Source organism: Brachyhypopomus gauderio, unplaced genomic scaffold, assembly GCF_052324685.1.
Source record: "Brachyhypopomus gauderio isolate BG-103 unplaced genomic scaffold, BGAUD_0.2 sc51, whole genome shotgun sequence".
Lineage (NCBI taxonomy): Eukaryota > Metazoa > Chordata > Actinopteri > Gymnotiformes > Hypopomidae > Brachyhypopomus > Brachyhypopomus gauderio.
In genome coordinates, this window is record NW_027506876.1 from 1258393 (window position 1) to 1278770 (window position 20378).

Below are 20378 nucleotides of genomic sequence, written 5' to 3' on the forward strand. Positions count from 1 at the left end.
ATAAGCAAATAACTCATCTTAAACCAAGCTTCACATTACCTTTCTGTAGATCATCATCTCTGACCACTTACCAGACAGCTGGATGGTGAGCGTTTCTGACTCCGTGGACAGAGATGTGCATTGGTCCTCTTTTGTGTTGAACATCTCCTGTAACTCTAGAAAATTTAAGACATGAGCTCAATGAGAATTTAAGGAAAAGGAATAAAGATGTACAAGAATTTCTAAATGGAATAATATAATACAGCTGTATCCATGCATGTTAAATACGGGCATGAAAATGGGTCAGGGGTTAAAAAGGTGAGAAGACCGGAGGGGGTTGTGCTGGTACAGTGAAAGGGACCGGGGGGTGTCTGTATTTGGCGCATTTATACATACATATATACATACATACACACACAGTCATGCCCAAAAGTATTCATACCCCTGGCAAATTTTGACTTAAATTTACTTATATTTAACCAGAAATTATATTTTTGACTGGAAATGACACAGGCATCTCCCAGGAGATAATACAATGATGTACAAGAGGCATCATTGTGGGAAAAAATATTTCTCAGCTTTTATTCACATTTGAACAAAAAGTGGCATGTCCAAAATTATTCATACCCTCTGAAAACTGTCACAGTACATGAGAAAATCCAAAGTTCTATACCATATATATATATATATATATTAGGCTTGTCACGATACTAAGAATTACAACTTCGATACGATACTTATAAAAATATTGAAATTCGATACCATTTTCGATACCAAAGTCAGATACGGTGCTAATTTCCGTTTTAAAGACTTTTTATTTTTTTTTATAAACAAACAAATGAATGTTGCTTTGTGTTTGAAAATGCTTGAAATTGTAAATTCATTTCACAACAAATATCTGTCTGACTGAACAGTTCTTTTGTGTTAACAAATACGAGCATCTTGTAATTCCAGGATGAAACATGAGAGAACGTGAAGACGTTACGATTGGGCGTTTTGAAAATAAACAACCATTAAATAATGTGATAAAAAAGCGAATAATTTCGAGTACATGTATAAATATTTAACTTATCCCAACAAACATGCGACGTCAGAAAGACGTTAAAATCAAGTCTGTATCACGTCGGTCAGTCCAGACCCATTTTTGCATGTCTGGTGGACGTTCAAAACTGGTTCAAAATCTGGCAGTGTGACTAGGACCTTAACCTTTTAACTCAGTGGTTCCCAAACTTTTTCTGCCGTGCCCCCCTTTAGTAGATGAGAATATTTTTGCGCCCCCCCCCCCCCTACACCCCCCCCCCCCCCATATTGACTAGGGATGCACCGATTCACGTTTTTCACTTCCGATACCGATTCAGATATCTGAGGCTTAGTATCGGCCGATACTGATCCGATACCAATCTGATAGAGTAAAACAGTGCTGAATCGACTTAAAACATTTTATTTAAAACAGACATACTGAATTACAAGTTTATTGAAAACTCTGCACCAGTATAGCACACTTAAACACACATATAAATATGTAAAAACAACAAAACTTTTGTTCAGTCAGTGCAATTATGAATATAACATTTGAATGTAAAATAAATAATACCAAAGAACCTGAAACTTACAAAAACAATAGGTTCACAACTTTGGTCAAACATGAAAAAAATAAACTGCAAGAAACCTTTTAAATGGTTCAAGAATTCTAAATATAATTTAAAATAAATAAGGAGATGAAATAAGAGAAACAGCAATACATATGTGGCTAGTTTGCAAGCGCAGACATCGCAGAGCACAAAGCATGTAACGGCCAGAAATATGTGTACTGTCTCTTTAAGGGAGCGAGTTGAGCGCGCGTATGGAATATTGTTGTTTTTTTAGCTTTCTGCCGTAGACCGACTCAGACCACTGCTCTTTATTTTATTTCTGTAAGTAACGCATTAAATGAGCTTTGGACAACTCACCAGTTCATGTATGAACAGTGACGTATTGCTGGAGCCCAGGTTTATTTTGGTCAACCAGCAAATAAACGGACTAAGTGGAATACCACCAGCGCGAGTACGAGTCAGTGATTCACCTCTCCTCTTAATATTGACAAATGTGCACGTTTTACTTCAATCAATCAATCAATCAATCAATCAATCAATCAAATTTTATTTATATAGCGCTTTTTACAACAGTTGTTGTCACAAAGCAGCTTTACAAGTGCCGAGTCCTTGTCCCCAGTGAGCAAGCCAAGGGCGACACTTCCAAGCTCCGCGCCCCCCCTGCAATAGCTCCGCGCCCCACCTAGGGGGCGCGCCCCCCACTTTGGGAACCACTGTTTTAACTTAACATGAGCGTCTATGACGAGTTTTCTATCTGAACGTTTGACTAGGACCTTTATTGGATGTCAGGACGTGCAAAAACTGCAACTGAACGGCAGTAATACGTTGCACGTTTAAAAAAGACGTCGCTAAAACTTTCATTCTGGCTTTTCAGTGGACGTCTTTTGAACGTCTGACAAAGTGTCTTTGCTCGTGCTGGGAAATATTGAAATGGACCTTGAAAGTGACATACAAGTGTTTGAATTCCACAAGGTGTATGAACCCTGCAAACGTGACTTAGTTCATCGCGCTGAAGCGCGGCGCACGCGAGGTCGTGCACCTCTCGAATTTTGTAACTTCGCGCGCGCCGCGCCTCAGCGCAATGAACAAAGTCATGTTTGCAGGGTTCAATTCAAGCGCTTGTACCAATATTTCCCAGCACGTTAAACTTAATTAAGTTAAATATTTATACATATACTCGAAATGATTCGAAATATTGCGCTTTTAATCACATTATTTAATGGTTGTTGATTTTCAAAACGCCCAATCTTAACGTCTTCACGTTCTCTCATGTTTCATCCTGGAATTACAAGAGGCTCGTATTTGTTAATGTAATACATGAAAACTGTTCAGTCAGACAGATATTTGTTGTGAAACGAAGTAGTTACAATTTCAACATTTTCAAGTACTTTAGCCTAAATTGCAGCACTTTTCAAACCTGAAACACAAAGCAGCATTAAAATTCGTCAGGTAAGTGTTCATTCCCCTGTTTTGAGGGGTGTTTCTTTTATACTACCACATATAGTTTCGGACAACACTGCAAAGCTGAAAGTATAAAGCCTCCACCGCTCGCGGAGGTTCGCGCGAGGTGCGTGCGGAGTCGAGCGCTATGGTCACTCAACCAGGCTTTAGCGCCCTTCGTTGAAATGTTCCAAAAGCACCGCTTGCAAACGGGCTTGTTCATGTCCTTCAGTTTTCCATCTGTATCTGCTTCAAATCCAATAGCACTGCGTTTGCTTTAGCTGCCATATTAGCATTACAAACTGTCCTGTGCATTACGGCAGCTTGGGTGGATCAAACGAAAGCGCATTTTATGTAAAAAGAATCGATACTTAGGGGAAACGAGTATTGTACCGTTTCAGAATGTTCAGTATCGATACCTATCGATATATCGATTTTTTTGACAACACTAATATATATATATATATATATGGTATAGAACTTTGGATTTTCCCAGTTATCCCCATATATATCCCCAGTTCCCCATATACATATACATATATATACACATTATATATATATATATATATATATATATATACATATACACATATATATATATATATTAGTGGTGGGCCGTTAACGGCGTTCGTTAATTTGATACTCTTATCGGGCGATATAAAAATTATCGCCGTTAATCTATTCTTAAAGTTGGGTTGGGAACTGGGTCAAAATAGGTAAGCAAACTATGAAGACTTTCAACTTGATAGTTTAGCTCGGCTGTATTCCTAACCAAATTGCACAGTAGGGGCGAGAACGAGTTTTCAAACATGTGAATTACAAATCCATATTTTTACATGGATGCAGCCACGAAGTCGCCAGGTTTGCTTCATGGAAAATTCATTTTTAGGAACGTAAAATGTTACCGGAGCGGAGCTCGGAGCGGTCGTTTTCTGCATGGTCCTAGCGCTAGATTCGTCGCTATTTAAATATTTCTTTTTAACTGTTAAAACTGCAGAGGACCAAAACCGGCTTTTGAAAAAGATCCCCCCAAATTACGTCCGTGAGGTTAAATGTACTAAATGTTGACTTACTTTTCAAATATCATGTTTAGCTGAATAAACATGTTATCAACCCCTTTTAATGTACAGTATGTAGGCTTACAAATTCATGTTTAACTGAATAAACCGTTGAACACGAGTAGCCTACATTTTATTGAGCATGTTTTTTTCTTCAAGTATCAAAGTAGAACAGCTTCCTCAAGCAGTCATTGATGCATTTTGGAAACAGGAGATGAGCCCCTGGTCTAATGCACCCTCTGTATTAAGAAACCCTATCTCAAAAACTGACTTTTAGTCATTACTTGGGTAGCACGCATATGAGCCATTTTAATATAGATTAATCTAGATTAATTTCAAGATTTCAGTGAGATTAATCTAGATTAAAAAAATGAATCTATGCCCACCCCTAATATATATATATAGTATAGAACTATATATATGGGGATATTTTCCCAGTTATCCCCATATATATCCCCAGTTCCCCATAATTATTTATATATATATATATATATATATATATATATGTCAAAGTCAAAATACCAAAAATACCTAAATTAAAGCAATACTGAAAGGTGGCCACCCTATATACCACCCTTTGTTCACTCACACATCACATGCATCTTGTGCTGTCCATATTTTATTAAGAAGTGAACAATAATAATTGAACCATTGAACATAGATATACTAAACATAATACATGTCAGACATGACATTCAGACACTGTCAGAATCAGAGATAAAAAAAAAACATTTTAACTTGGAGAGGTGCGAGTAAGAAGAGTAGTCCATTGAAACGCAGAGTGCGGATTAGTTTCCTTCTCACTTTAGAAAAATATTGACCTGTCTTGTCAATGGATGGAGGCAGATCTGTAAACGCGAGAAGCCGCTTTCGCCATTCCAGATGGCTCAGTCAAAACCATTACGTCTTAATGAACCAATAAATAACATCAGCGGCGAAAATGAGTGTAAAAAAATACCAGGGTTCACGCGTTTTATTTTGTCAGAAAAGGCTTCTAACATGGGCTAAAGCACAGGGTAGGCTATCAAATGACAAGAGTTTACAACTTCATCTTCAACCTTTTCAGTCCTGGCGCGATTGTCATCCTCACCCGTCCCTGGATTCACCAGTTACAACTACAGAGACACTAGAAAAAAATCTTGTTTCTTATTTTATGTCACCGTTAACTACACAGGGTTGACGCGAACATAATAGGCCCATCTATCTACCTATTTATCACAAGAGCTTGTGGATCTGACAGTGTTCAATGCTGTAGCGAACGGCAGGAACTTTTTTTTACCGCAAAATATGAAAACGATTGAGACCATTAATAACCCAAATGAAATCCACTGGGAAATGTACGATCTGGTAAATGTAGTGGTAAATGTACGATCTGGTAAATGTAGTGGTAAATGTACGATCTGGTAAATGTAGTGGTAAATGTACGATGTGGTAAATGTAGTGGTAAATGTAGTGGTAAATGTACGATCTGGTAAATGTACGATCTGGTAAATGTAGTAGTAAAAGTACGATTTGGTAAATGTAGTGGTAAATGTACGATCTGGTAAATGTAGTGGTAAATGTACGATCTGGTAAATGTAGTGGTAAATGTACGATCTGGTAAATGTAGTGGTAAATGTACGATCTGGTAAATGTAGTAGTAAATGTACGATCTTCTGCCTTGTCCCCGGTGTAGACAGCACTAGGTCCTGCGTCACAACATGAATGAAGAACGTTCGTATGATTGAAACGCAATTTGGCCTCTATGATGGATCTGGGCGGAAATTGCTGCCCACTGTGTCATTGAAATTGCCGATTTCAGAAGTGCTCTGTTTGCTTATTAAGTCTATATGATCGGATCTACACAATTTGTGTAGGTCACCCTTTTCAACTTCAAAACGTCGAATTTCACCAAAAGGTGACCGATTTGCATGCCTTTAAATAGAAAGCAGCCTCATTACACTAACAGTGAAATAATGAATGCGAGTGCAGACTTACTTTGCATAGCATGTGCAGATTCTGCCTGTTCATTTAAAGCAGCTGTGTGCTTTTGTTTCTAAAAAAAAGGAAATAAAAGAAATAACCTTGTGAAAATGCAATCTAGAGAAGGATGATTCGTTTAACTTACCTAACACTTCAGTCAACACATCTCTTTGGTGACTTACCAAATCAGAAAGTTCTTGCTCCAAAGAACTGCTGTTTTGCTGCAGGGAGGCCGTGATCTGCTGGAGGTGCTGAAGCTCCGTCTGTTTGCCCTCCAACGCCACGGTCAGCTCCGCCACCTGGGAGCCAGAGGACAGGCAAGAGGCAATAATGCAGACATGATGGGCACAGACATGGAAGAAACAAATAAAACAATTACAAGTGTACAAATGAGTTTGGTCCATTACTGAAACCAGGATGACCACTGGATGCAAATTATTTAAATGCTAGCTGTGAGAACAATGACATTTAAAGCTTTCTCCCATTTAAACGTAAGAATCTACAATGGAACAATCTCACCAATTAAAAAAAAGACAATACTTCAGATAAGCAGAGGACAGCAACCATGCCTGGTTTTCAACCCAGATGACAAACATGTGCTCTGACTGCCAGACCAAAGAATGGACTCACTCCAGAAAACATTTACCTTCATGAGTGACAGTACTGCACTACCCTCTCCCCAGTGTCCCACAGAGGGTGGTGTCCCACACTACCCTCTCCCCCAGTGTCCCACAGAGGGTGGTGTCCCACACTACCCTCTCCCCCAGTGTCCCACAGAGGGTGGTGTCCCACACTACCCTCTCCCCCAGTGTCCCACAGAGGCTGGTGTCTGTCACACTACCCTCTGCATTCAACACAAAGTATGTACAAAACTATAGACTGACTTTGCCAAACAAAGAAACTTCAAATTACCATTGGAGTAATTCCAGTCATGTTTCCATACCTTTCCTTCTTGTGCTCTGGCCTTGCCCTGTGCCTCTTCAAGATGTGCCAACAGACTCTGGAATTCCTGGTTGCCTTGGCTCTGTTGCGACTGCAGAGACTGAAGGACTGCATGCTGGTCCTCAACCTCACGGACCTTCTCCTTCACTTGCTGTCCAAGTCTAAGCGCTTCCTCCTCTAGCTCTTTGACCCTAAGCTCAGCACTGTGGAGTTTGCCCAAGGCTTCCTCCATCTCCACTAGGTGCTGCTCCTCCGTGCTTTCCAGGTTTGTACGTAGAGATTCCACCACACGCTCCTTCTCCTCGGTCACAGCGAGTAGCTGTTTCCGAAGCTCTTCACCTTCTTGCATGCGTGTCGAGGCATCGGCAGTGTGCCTACTCATGCTCTCCTCCAGCTCCTGCTTGTGCTCAGCCTTCAGCCTGTCCAGAGCCTCTCTCAACTCCACGAGCTGGGCCTCCTGGGCAGCACCAGCTTCCTTACCTGAAGAGGCCTTCAGCTCCTCCATCGCTTGCTGATGTGAGGTGGTAGCTGATGCTAGCTTGGAGCGCCACAGCTCGATAACCTCCACATTCTCCTTCTCAACCTCCGCTAGTCGGGCGCGAAGCTGCTCGTTTTCTTTAGATGTTCGTGCAGAGGAGGCCTGGACTTGGGACGTGGCCTCCTGGTGCACTTTTCCTTCTTCTTCCAGCTTTGCACGCAGGGCGGCCAGCTCCACATCATGGCTGGCGGCCTGAGAGGACAGCTGTGTGCGGAGCAAAGCAAGTTCCTCCTGAAGGACTGCGGTGACGGGGTCGTGGCCCTGGCTCTGCCCAGGCGCAGCCTCCAGCAGCTGCCGGAGGGCGGCCACTTCTCTGTCCCGCAGACCAAGGTCCCTCTCCAGGTCCAGAATGCGAGACTTCTCAGAGACTGTGGCAACCTGAAGGTGGGAACAACCAACACTCTATTCATCACCCACTGCATGTGACGATGGCATGGCTCTAACCTTTGTGTGACAGCAACCCAATTGTTTGTCAATGTTGGAAATGCTTAATAAATGTACACCAAAAGCACATTGGCAAAGCAGGATTAACGGGTGCCATTTAAAAATTTTAATGGGGAACAGGAAATGATGGGGTCGGGGATGGGGCGGGGTTGGGGGGCAGGAGGTGACGGCCATTTCAGTGCTGCACTGAGTTCCAAGCAGGCCTATTAGATGTGGCCAACTGGGCTACACAATATTTAAATATAAAGTCCAGGAGAGTCCCCGAGAAATGTGGGCTCTAAATGGGAGCTCATCAACAAGGCAAAGAACGAGGTTAGAAGACAAAACCAGTTTGTGAGGATGAATGGGAAACACTACACCAGCTTCCACACTATATACTTAACACATCTCACATTTGTGGTTTACACTTTTCCCATCTAAGCTATATTTTCCAAAATGTAAAAAAAACCCATAATGTACCCATTATTGTGTGTAATATACTGTAGTTATGCAACTAATATGTATAAACAATAAATGAATAAATTCCAGGCAATGTTAATAGGCTGGAATTTGAGCTCTTTCATTAGTGTACCCAACAAACAATTGTTTATATAAAGCAGTTCTCACCCACCCACTCCTCATGCACATGCAACCAGCACAAAAAACCCACATCTTACAAGAAAAGAAAAGTATGGCACCACTTAACGCATGAGCGCTGCTCTCCTGACAGATGAAACCACATGTATGTCAGAAGCGGTGTTTGGGTGGGACTGATCAAGTCAGTTAACATTATCTTCATGACTAAGCTAATGAATCTCCTCTAACATTACTGAAGCAGAACGTGTCCCAACTCGTTTCTGGCCACTAGGAGCAAGTTTGGAACTCAGTGGCCTGAAACAGCCCCTGACAAAAATAAATCTGTTGTGATCATGACCAAAAGGTTGTGAAGGCTGACAGGGTCATGGCCATTACTTGTGTAGTTGTAATAAAATTTCATATCTTGCCATTTATGTTGTTTTGAATATATATTAACAGACAGACCTGGGTCAAATACCAAAAACTTTTTCTTAAAACTTTTCAACAGGGCAAGCATTTTTTTAACACACACACACACACTGCATTTTACATACTTTGTTGTGAATATGTAGACCAATAGACAACATAGTGCTAATCTGTTCAGATTATGATTTTTCTATTATTTATTAAGGTTTGTACAAGATATTGGTTTTTTTTAGTAACTTGGTATTCACAATTAGCATTTCAGATGACCAGAAGAAAGCGAGCCAGGTTTTTCAAAAGAATCTAAACCCAAAGGTTATTGTTAACAATCAGAGAGCATCACACTGAATACACTCTCCGATTTAGGATGACCTTTGAGGAAACGGGTCCGAGGTCTATTAATGACTTCACAGTGTTAAGAAATGCCCATTATCTAATATTAACAGTTATTATTTAATACACTTAATCTATTATCTGAAATTAAATTATTTGAAACTATTATAGCTTTATATACATTTACTGTGTTTACCTATTGATGAAAAGTCAATTATGCAACTTGGTAATATATTAAAACATACAAAACATATGGCAATATATGACCTTTGCTAATGTACAAAAATAGCTATATGCACATCTAAAACCCATTAAAGTGAGGTACATCTGCACAAATTCTGAATTAATGAGAAGGCTGAGATATGTTACCTATGTATTTGACCCAGGGCTGAGCATGAATAGCTAGGAGGACCTACATACTGTGAAAAGAATGTTAACGAATGCACATAGAAAAACTTAAAAGCTCCAAGTTTCATTTGTGTGAAAAAAATATTTTAAAATTAAAATTAAAGTAGGCTGTGGAGTCAGACCAAAAGAACATAAATTCTTTCCAACCGATTTATCCTGAGGGTTCCTTATAAGCAGCCCAAACTCCTGGAGAATACATATCAGCCAAGAAGCATCCTGAGGCACCACTCCCAAGGCACAGGTGGAGATGCATTACCCTAGAGTCTTCTAACTCCCTCTGGAGTTTCTCAGCTTTGGTCTTTTCAAAGAGCAGACTTTGCTCGAGCTCCTTAAGAAGGGCATGCTCCAATCTGGTCTGCGTCTGTTAGTACAGAAGGGGGAGAGGAGAAGAACACAACCAGTGCCACCATCACATGCCAGCCCGATGCACAGGGTGAGGAAGGGTGAGGAAGGGTGAGGAAGTGTGAGGGGGTGGTGATGCCACATGCAGGCCAGGGTAATGCCACAGCTCAGGGTGCATGAAGATCAGTGAGGTAAAGACCACGCCTGATGCAGAAATGCTGAAACATGTCGCAGCTAAAAGGTGCAGGAGAGTGATAATGAGGGAGGGGGAAATTCTTAAGGTGTTGTAAATGAAAAATGAGCAAGCACAACATTCCACAACAGAGAGACTAACAGATTCTCAGTTACCAAGGACTCAATTCAAATATAACTGTAAATAATCAATTTAACCTCAGACAAAACAAATTACCATCCCTGTAAGGGTACAGATAAGTGATTTCTGCCAGACGTCTCTCTCCCTGCAGTGGCCATTCCAGTGTATTGAAAAAAGTACAATCATGATATCAGTCTCTCAGTATTAGTGGGGTTCCCATGCAACTGGGAAATGACTACAGTGTTCTGAACTGGGAGTTCATTGTGCATTACACGAGCAAATGATGACACTTCTTTAGGGTTTGGTCATATGATTTTGACTGTTTTGGCTTCTTTCACCTAATATCATTCTATTCATTGTAATTTCTTTGTTTCAAAATACATGAATTTGAACTGGAGCACAAAAGTAGTAAATACTGAATAGCCACTTTATTAGAGACACCATCTAGCAGCATATAGGAGCACATATCTAGTAGCATGACCTTCTTTGGCCTTTAGAACCGCAGCCGGTCATCATGGCATAGATTCCAGTAGGTTTTGAAACCGTTATGCAGGAACCTTGGCACAAACATTTAGGATAGTTTTCTCACAGTTGCCGCAAACAAGATGGAGGTACTGACATACTCTGAACTGCCCGCTCCATCTTATCTAAGAGACGTTCTGTAGGGTTAGGGTCTGAGGACTGTGCACACCAGGGAAGCAAGGAAAACTTGCCATCATATGTCACTGGAACCAGTCCATGACCATCTATGTGACCCTTGTGGAATGGTGCAGTGTTCTGCTGCAAGTGTCTTTCTGCAATGCGTTAAACAGCTGCCATAAAGGGATTAAACTGGTCAGCTGCAATGCTTACATACATTTACTGCACCAATGCTTACATACATTTACTGCACCAATGCTTACATACATTTACTGCACCAATGCTTACATACATTTACTGCACCAATGCTTACATACATTTACTGCACCAATGCTTACATACATTTACTGCATTACTCCGCCTCCACCGGCCTGATTTGCTGAAACCAGAAAATGTCATTGATTCATGCTGCTTTCTCTAAAATCTGACTCTCCCTTGGTGCAACAGAAAACTGGATTCATGTCACCAATGTTTTACCATTGGTCAGCTCGCTGAAGAGCGAGGATTTGTGCATTAGTAGTTCGTTAGAGCACCAGTGCAGTATTTGGCTGCTATGCGACTATGCCTGTTTGTCAGAACAATTCTGGACATCCTGCTCTTTCGTCAATGAGATATTCACATCCTCCTGCCCCCTCACTCAATGTTGTTCTTTGATTACGCCATTCTCAGTATACTCTCAAAACCACTGCACAAGTCAACCTTGTGGGGTTGTTTTAGATGGCTACACGTTCCCATTCTAATGTGGATTCACACTGAAACTGATTTAATGCTGCACTCTGGGGTCACGTGTCCAATTCCTTTACAGGGACACTCCAATCAAATAATAAAATCTCTAATAAAGTGGCCATTCAATGTAGTTATCTGAGCCCAAATAATGCTCACATTAGATTAAAAGTGACATCGATGTAACTTCACCTGAATATTTCTGAAAACTGTATTGGTATTTGCATTGACAAACACCGATGGCTTCTTCACGGGAACTGTGTGAGAACTTCCGTGACCTATGACTTGTGCTGTATACATACAATGACTCCACCAATAAATCTCAGCCAACAGGGCAAGGAAGGAGAGGCGAGTTTTGTTTTATGGTTTTCAACAGTTAGAGCCTTGCATCATTCTGTAAAGGGCATAAGGGTCGTTAGCCTCACAACTCGTGTTACAGAAAGCCACACTCAGTAAAGGAGTACTGCATTTTCAGTTAATACACAACCATTAGTTAGAAACATTAGTTCATCCATTAGTCAGGAGGTTTTGAAGCCCTAAAATTCCACATGGTACATTATCTGGGATTTAAACTGCAAGATCTGCTTATTAATGAACACAGTATAGAGACGGGCTTTCTTGTAAGATATGGCAATGTTCAACTCACTTTTGCAATTCAGTCACATTATGCAATTCACTGCATATCAGCAACCACATGATGGAACTGCACACCTGAATTCAATTCACAAGAATCACAGTGCCAATTAAGACGAATATCTGCATTCAAAATGACAATGTGATTTTACAGGCTAGTCTACTCCATAACTGATTTTATAGGCTAGTCTACGCCATAACTGTGATTTTATAGGTTAGTCTATGCCATAACAGATTTTACAGGCTATAGTCTACTCCATAACTGTGATTTTATAGGCTAGTCTACGCCATAACTGTTATTTTATGGGCTAGTCCACGCTATAACTGTGATTTTCGCTGCTGCCTATTATAGGATTTATGACTTTACCAATGACCACAAAATACCACAGAAAATTCATTAAGAACAAAATTATTTTCCCCAGAATGTTACAGGACAAAATAAGACAACAAGCACTACTGCTGAAATGCAAAGCAAATTCAGTGTGTAGGAAAAGACCGAGGTGGCAAAACTGAAGTAGGAAAAGAAGCTATATTATAATATATAAATGTTTTATATTTTTATATATATATTTTCTTTTTTATGAGCTTCACAACAGATTTAGCCACAAAGCAGCATTACAAAGCAGATCTGGGTCAAGACAGCTGAAGAGAAAATCATAGGTGACTGTGGTAAGGAAGAGACCCTTGAGTGGTATACGGGTGAAACCTCGAGAGAAGCCCGGCTTGGTGAGACCCCTCCTCCTACACTCAATAGCACACAGATCTTCACATCCCAGCTTTTATTTTATTCATCAAACATGCATCAGTTCTCTCTGCTGAAGGGCTTTCCCTTCTGAAGGACACCAGGTCATGTGGGATATATTCTCAAAACCAAAATACATATGTCTAATAATATGTTCATGATAATAAATGATTTTCAATCAAAACCACATTCATATAATCACAATTTGGTGTGAAGTGTTTAACATGACCTGCCATAACCCTTTGTATGACGTCAAAGTGACATTGATCACTAGCCATGAAGCAGATTCATCTCTTAAATTTAAAAAATGTTTAAAAGAGTGATGTTAAATATATGTAAAACCTGAAGATGTGGAGCACAATGTTGTTGAAATGTGTGATAATTCGCAGTGTGTCAAATCCTTTTACCTCCAAGTCGCCTTTAGTAATACATGCCTCCTCCACCCGGAACTGAAGGTCCTCCACCTTTCTGTTGATGGAGAAGAAACAGCCCAATTACATGCCAGAAGTGTCAATCCACAGATAATAGATGTATTAGGCTCCCACTTCGTGTACAAAAGTGCTATACCAGCAGAACTGAACAACTGAGGTCAGATATTTTGCTACACTATAATAAGGAAGTTAATAAGGAAGCTAATATTTCCCAAATAATGTATTTGTGCATATCACCATGTGGTATATAATATGACAACATGTGTTGTGAAAAGCACTATGCAAATATATTTGATTATATAATATATAATGTGGTATATAATATATAATGGTTTGGTCAAAATGAAAGAAAAATCTTCACTGTCTACAATTCTAGACACAGTCAGAATTAGAATACCAACAATGACTTTACAAGATCACTTCCATCTGCCCATTGTAAAAACTAGACCCAATTAAAATGAATCTCAATCAATCAATCAGTAATGTCATACTGTCAAATGCATAGTAATGAATCAAAGTTTGAATCAAAGGTTATCACACTTTTGAAGTGCAGTACTTGTGTTGATACACTATTATATCTTGTTAGCAAACCTTTGAGAAAAAGAAAAATTACATATTATAAGAGATAGGCTTGTCCAGATCTGATATTTGGATTGGATCGGCCGCTGATATTAGCAAAAAATGCATATCGGTATCGGATCGGCAGGCACAAGAAAATGCCAATCCAGACTCCCGATCCAGTGTGTTTTTTTTTTTTTTTGTCTGATCCGGGTTTTCCACCCATTTAGATAATCCATTCCAGTTTTTGCTGTGTTTTCGCCAGTGAGAGTAAAATCCGGTCCGCATTTTCCAGCACAACTTCAGCACACAAGCATAGCATCTCCCCAATTTAGCTCAGTGGCATCTCCTAACCATTAAGACGGCCATGTAAATTTGAAGTTATCGGTAAAAATGTCAGTTGTGTGGGATCGACAAAGACCTAGGTAGAGTGCAACATATGCCACAGTAAAGTCAAGCGTGGTGGTAAAGCTGTAACAACTTTTAATACAACCAATCTAATCAAGCATTTAGCGAAATACTACCATAAACAACATGAAGACTTTCTAAAGAAAACCGAAGACAAAAAGAAAGGTCCTACACAACGAACACTGGCAGAAACGTTTGCTAAGCGTGACAAACTGCCACTTTTTAAAATACAATTTACAATATTATTTGCACTTATGCCTTTTTAAGCCTTGGATTACTGAGGCCATGTCTGTTTATTTATTATTTTGTCTATTTTGAGTTTTTTAATTGCTAAATAAACAGGTCAGTTTCTCCTTACCAACCATTGTGTATTATTCAAACACACCTAATTCAGCTGGCTACTTGTTATCAAGAGTAAAACGCTTTTCAACAGGAGTTTGACAAAGTAAGTTGGCTAAATAACTTTAAACTTTAATACATACTCGGATAGGCCGGTATCGGTATCGGATCGGAAGTGCAAATAAATATCGGTATCGGATCGGAAGTTCAAAAAGCTGGATCGAGACATCCCTAGTAAGAGTTACTGTGAAAATCCCTTCAACTCAAAATCACCCAACCCTACTTGTTCCCATCTCCTAAAATCATTAAGGCATCACTGAGTTTCTCTTACATGTAAATATGAAAAACCTGAAAGGAAGAAGCTTTCCAATCCCCTCTCATCCCCACCAACCCCTCCACTTCACCTCCTCTAATCCCCACCAAACCCTCCACCTCACCTCCTCTAATCCCCACCAACCCCTCCACTTCACCTCCTCTCATCCCCACCAACCCCTCCACTTCACCTCCTCTAATCCCCACCAACCCCTCCACTTCACCTCCTCTCATCCCCACCAACCCCTCCACTTCACCTCCTCTCATCCCCACCAACCCCTCCACCTCACCTCCTCTCATCCCCACCAACCCCTCCACCTCACCTCCTCATCCCCACCAACCCCTCCACCTCACCTCCTCTAATCCCCACCAACCCCTCCACCTCACCTCCTCTCATCCCCACCAACCCCTCCACTTCACCTCCTCTCATCCCCACCAACCCCTCCACCTCACCTCCTCTCATCCCCACCAACCCCTCCACCTCACCTCCTCTCATCCCCACCAACCCCTCCACTTCACCTCCTCTAATCCCCACCAACCCCTCCACTTCACCTCCTCTCATCCCCACCAACCCCTCCACTTCACCTCCTCTCATCCCCACCAACCCCTCCACTTCACCTCCTCTCATCCCCACCAACCCCTCCACTTCACCTCCTCTCATCCCCACCAACCCCTCCACTTCACCTCCTCTCATCCCCACCAACCCCTCCACCTCACCTCCTCTCATCCCCACCAACCCCTCCACCTCACCTCCTCATCCCCACCAACCCCTCCACCTCACCTCCTCTAATCCCCACCAACCCCTCCACCTCACCTCCTCTCATCCCCACCAACCCCTCCACCTCACCTCCTCTCATCCCCACCAACCCCTCCACCTCACCTCCTCTCATCCCCACCAACCCCTCCACCTCACCTCCTCTCATCCCCACCAACCCCTCCACCTCACCTCCTCTCATCCCCACCAACCCCTCCACCTCACCTCCTCTCATCCCCACCAACCCCTCCACTTCACCTCCTCTAATCCCCACCAACCCCTCCACTTCACCTCCTCTCATCCCCACCAACCCCTCCACTTCACCTCCTCTCATCCCCACCAACCCCTCCACCTCACCTCCTCTAATCCCCACCAACCCCTCCACCTCACCTCCTCTAATCCCCACCAACCCCTCCACCTCACCTCCTCTAATCCCCACCAACCCCTCCACCTCACCTCCTCTCATCCCCACCAACCCCTCCACTTCACCTCCTCTCATCCCCACCAACCCCTCCACCTCACCTCCTCTAATCCCCACCAACCCCTCCACCTCACCTCCTCTCATCCCCACCAACCCCTCCACCTCACCTCCTCTCATCCCCACCAACCCCTCCACTTCACCTCCTCTAATCCCCACCAACCCCTCCACCTCACCTCCTCTCATCCCCACCAACCCCTCCACTTCACCTCCTCTCATCCCCACCAACCCCTCCACTTCACATCCTCTCATCCCCACCAACCCCTCCACTTCACCTCCTCTCATCCCCACCAACCCCTCCACCTCACCTCCTCTCATCCCCACCAACCCCTCCACTTCACATCCTCTCATCCCCACCAACCCCTCCACTTCACATCCTCTCATCCCCACCAACCCCTCCACCTCACCTCCTCTCATCCCCACCAAACCCTCCACCTCACCTCCTCTCATCCCCACCAAACCCTCCACCTCACCTCCTCTAATCCCCACCAACCCCTCCACTTCACCTCCTCTCATCCCCACCAACCCCTCCACTTCACCTCCTCTCATCCCCACCAACCCCTCCACTTCACCTCCTCTCATCCCCACCAACCCCTCCACTTCACCTCCTCTAATCCCCACCAACCCCTCCTCCTCACCTCCTCTAATCCCCACCAACTCCTCCACCTCACCTCCTCTCATCCCCACCAACCCCTCCACCTCACCTCCTCTCATCCCCACCAACCCCTCCACTTCACCTCCTCTCATCCCCACCAACCCCTCCACTTCACCTCCTCTAATCCCCACCAACCCCTCCACCTCACCTCCTCTAATCCCCACCAACCCCTCCACTTCACCTCCTCTAATCCCCACCAACCCCTCCACTTCACCTCCTCTCATCCTCACCAACCCCTCCACCTCACCTCCTCTCATCCCCACCAACCCCTCCACCTCACCTCCTCTCATCCCCACCAACCCCTCCACCTCACCTCCTCTAATCCCCACCAACTCCTCCACCTCACCTCCTCTCATCCCCACCAACCCCTCCACCTCACCTCCTCTCATCCCCACCAACCCCTCCACTTCACCTCCTCTCATCCCCACCAACCCCTCCACTTCACCTCCTCTAATCCCCACCAACCCCTCCACCTCACCTCCTCTAATCCCCACCAACCCCTCCACTTCACCTCCTCTAATCCCCACCAACCCCTCCACTTCACCTCCTCTAATCCCCACCAACCCCTCCACTTCACCTCCTCTAATCCCCACCAACCCCTCCACTTCACCTCCTCTCATCCTCACCAACTCCTCCACTTCACCTCCTCTCATCCCCACCAACCCCTCCACTTCACCTCCTCTCATCCCCACCAACCCCTCCACCTCACCTCCTCTCATCCCCACCAACCCCTCCACCTCACCTCCTCTCATCCCCACCAACCCCTCCACCTCACCTCCTCTAATCCCCACCAACCCCTCCACTTCACCTCCTCTCATCCCCACCAACCCCTCCACCTCACCTCCTCTAATCCCCACCAACTCCTCCACTTCACCTCCTCTCATCCTCACCAACCCCTCCACCTCACCTCCTCTCATCCCCACCAACCCCTCCACCTCACCTCCTCTAATTCCCACCAACTCCTCCACCTCACCTCCTCTCATCCCCACCAACCCCTCCACCTCACCTCCTCTCATCCCCACCAACCCCTCCACTTCACCTCCTCTAATCCCCACCAACCCCTCCACTTCACCTCCTCTAATCCTCACCAACCCCTCCACTTCACCTCCTCTAATCCTCACCAATCCCTCCACCTCACCTCCTCTCATCCCCACCAACCCCTCCACCTCACCTCCTCTCATCCCCACCAACCCCTCCACTTCACCTCCTCTAATCCCCACCAACCCCTCCACTTCACCTCCTCTAATCCTCACCAACCCCTCCACTTCACCTCCTCTAATCCTCACCAATCCCTCCACCTCACCTCCTCTCATCCCCACCAACCCCTCCACCTCACCTCCTCTCATCCCCACCAACCCCTCCACTTCACCTCCTCTAATCCCCACCAATCCCTCCACTTCACCTCCTCTCATCCCCACCAACCCCTCCACCTCACCTCCTCTCATCCCCACCAACCCCTCCACCTCACCTCCTCTCATCCCCACCAACCCCTCCACCTCACCTCCTCTCATCCCCACCAACCTCCTCTCATCCCCACCAACCCCTCCACCTCACCTCCTCTCATCCCCACCAACCCCTCCACTTCACCTCCTCTCATCCCCACCAACCCCTCCACCTCACCTCCTCTCATCCCCACCAACCCCTCCACCTCACCTCCTCTCATCCCCACCAACCCCTCCACCTCACCTCCTCTCATCCCCACCAACCTCCTCTCATCCCCACCAAACCCTCCACCTCACCTCCTCTCATCCCCACCAACCCCTCCACCTCACCTCCTCTCATCCCCACCAACCCCTCCACTTCACCTCCTCTAATCCCCACCAACCCCTCCACTTCACCTCCTCTAATCCCCACCAACCCCTCCACTTCACCTCCTCTAATCCCCACCAACCCCTCCACTTCACCTCCTCTAATCCCCACCAACCCCTCCACTTCACCTCCTCTAATCCCCACCAACCCCTCCACTTCACCTCCTCTCATCCCCACCAACCCCTCCACTTCACCTCCTCTCATCCCCACCAACCCCTCCACTTCACCTCCTCTAATCCCCACCAACCCCTCCACTTCACCTCCTCTAATCCTCACCAACCCCTCCACTTCACCTCCTCTAATCCTCACCAACCCCTCCACCTCACCTCCTCTCATCCCCACCAACCCCTCCACTTCACCTCCTCTAATCCCCACCAATCCCTCCACCTCACCTCCTCTCATCCCCACCAACCCCTCCACTTCACCTCCTCTAATCCCCACCAATCCCTCCACTTCACCTCCTCTCATCCCCACCAACCCCTCCACCTCACCTCCTCTCATCCCCACCAACCCCTCCACCTCACCTCCTCTCATCCCCACCAACCCCTCCACCTCACCTCCTCTCATCCCCACCAACCTCCTCTCATCCCCACCAACCCCTCCACTTCACCTCCTCTCATCCCCACCAACCCCTCCACTTCACCTCCTCTCATCCCCACCAACCCCTCCACCTCACCTCCTCTCATCCCCACCAACCCCTCCACTTCACCTCCTCTCATCCCCACCAACCCCTCCACTTCACCTCCTCTCATCCCCACCAACCCCTCCACCTCACCTCCTCTAATCCCCACCAACCCCTCCACCTCACCTCCTCTCATCCCCACCAACCCCTCCACTTCACCTCCTCTCATCCCCACCAACCCCTCCACCTCACCTCCTCTAATCCCCACCAACCCCTCCACCTCACCTCCTCTAATCCCCACCAACCCCTCCACTTCACCTCCTCTCATCCCCACCAACCCCTCCACTTCACCTCCTCTCATCCCCACCAACCCCTCCACTTCACCTCCTCTCATCCCCACCAACCCCTCCACCTCACCTCCTCTCATCCCCACCAACCCCTCCACCTCACCTCCTCTCATCCCCACCAACCCCTCCACCTCACCTCCTCTAATCCCCACCAACCCCTCCACCTCACCTCCTCTCATCCCCACCAACTCCTCCACCTCACCTCCTCTCATCCCCACCAACCCCTCCACCTCACCTCCTCTCATCCCCACCAACCCCTCCACCTCACCTCCTCTCATCCCCACCAACCCCTCCACCTCACCTCCTCTCATCCCCACCAACTCCTCCACCTCACCTCCTCTCATCCCCACCAACCCCTCCACCTCACCTCCTCTCATCCCCACCAACCCCTCCACCTCACCTCCTCTCATCCCCACCAACCCCTCCACCTCACCTCCTCTCATCCCCACCAACCCCTCCACCTCACCTCCTCTAATCCCCACCAACCCCTCCACCTCACCTCCTCTAATCCCCACCAACCCCTCCACCTCACCTCCTCTCATCCCCACCAACCCCTCCACTTCACCTCCTCTCATCCCCACCAACCCCTCCACTTCACC

General features: G+C 45.3%; 1 protein-coding gene across 5 annotated transcripts in view; it reads right to left on the minus strand.

Annotated features, from left to right (window-relative positions):
* Positions 1-20378, minus strand: part of clip1a (CAP-GLY domain containing linker protein 1a) — a 51187-nt gene that overhangs the window by 22131 nt on the left and 8678 nt on the right. For 4 of the 5 annotated variants that reach the window (XM_076987198.1, XM_076987200.1, XM_076987196.1 and 1 more), the window contains exons 8-13: positions 13474-13534; positions 9931-10035; positions 6975-7889; positions 6214-6330; positions 6047-6104; positions 72-155 (exon numbers count right to left, since the gene is read on the minus strand). In XM_076987198.1, the coding sequence (XP_076843313.1) occupies positions 72-155; positions 6047-6104; positions 6214-6330; positions 6975-7889; positions 9931-10035; positions 13474-13534 (1340 nt within the window). The remainder of the gene's footprint in view (positions 1-71; positions 156-6046; positions 6105-6213; positions 6331-6974; positions 7890-9930; positions 10036-13473; positions 13535-20378) is intronic. The other variant, XM_076987199.1, reaches the window with a different exon arrangement.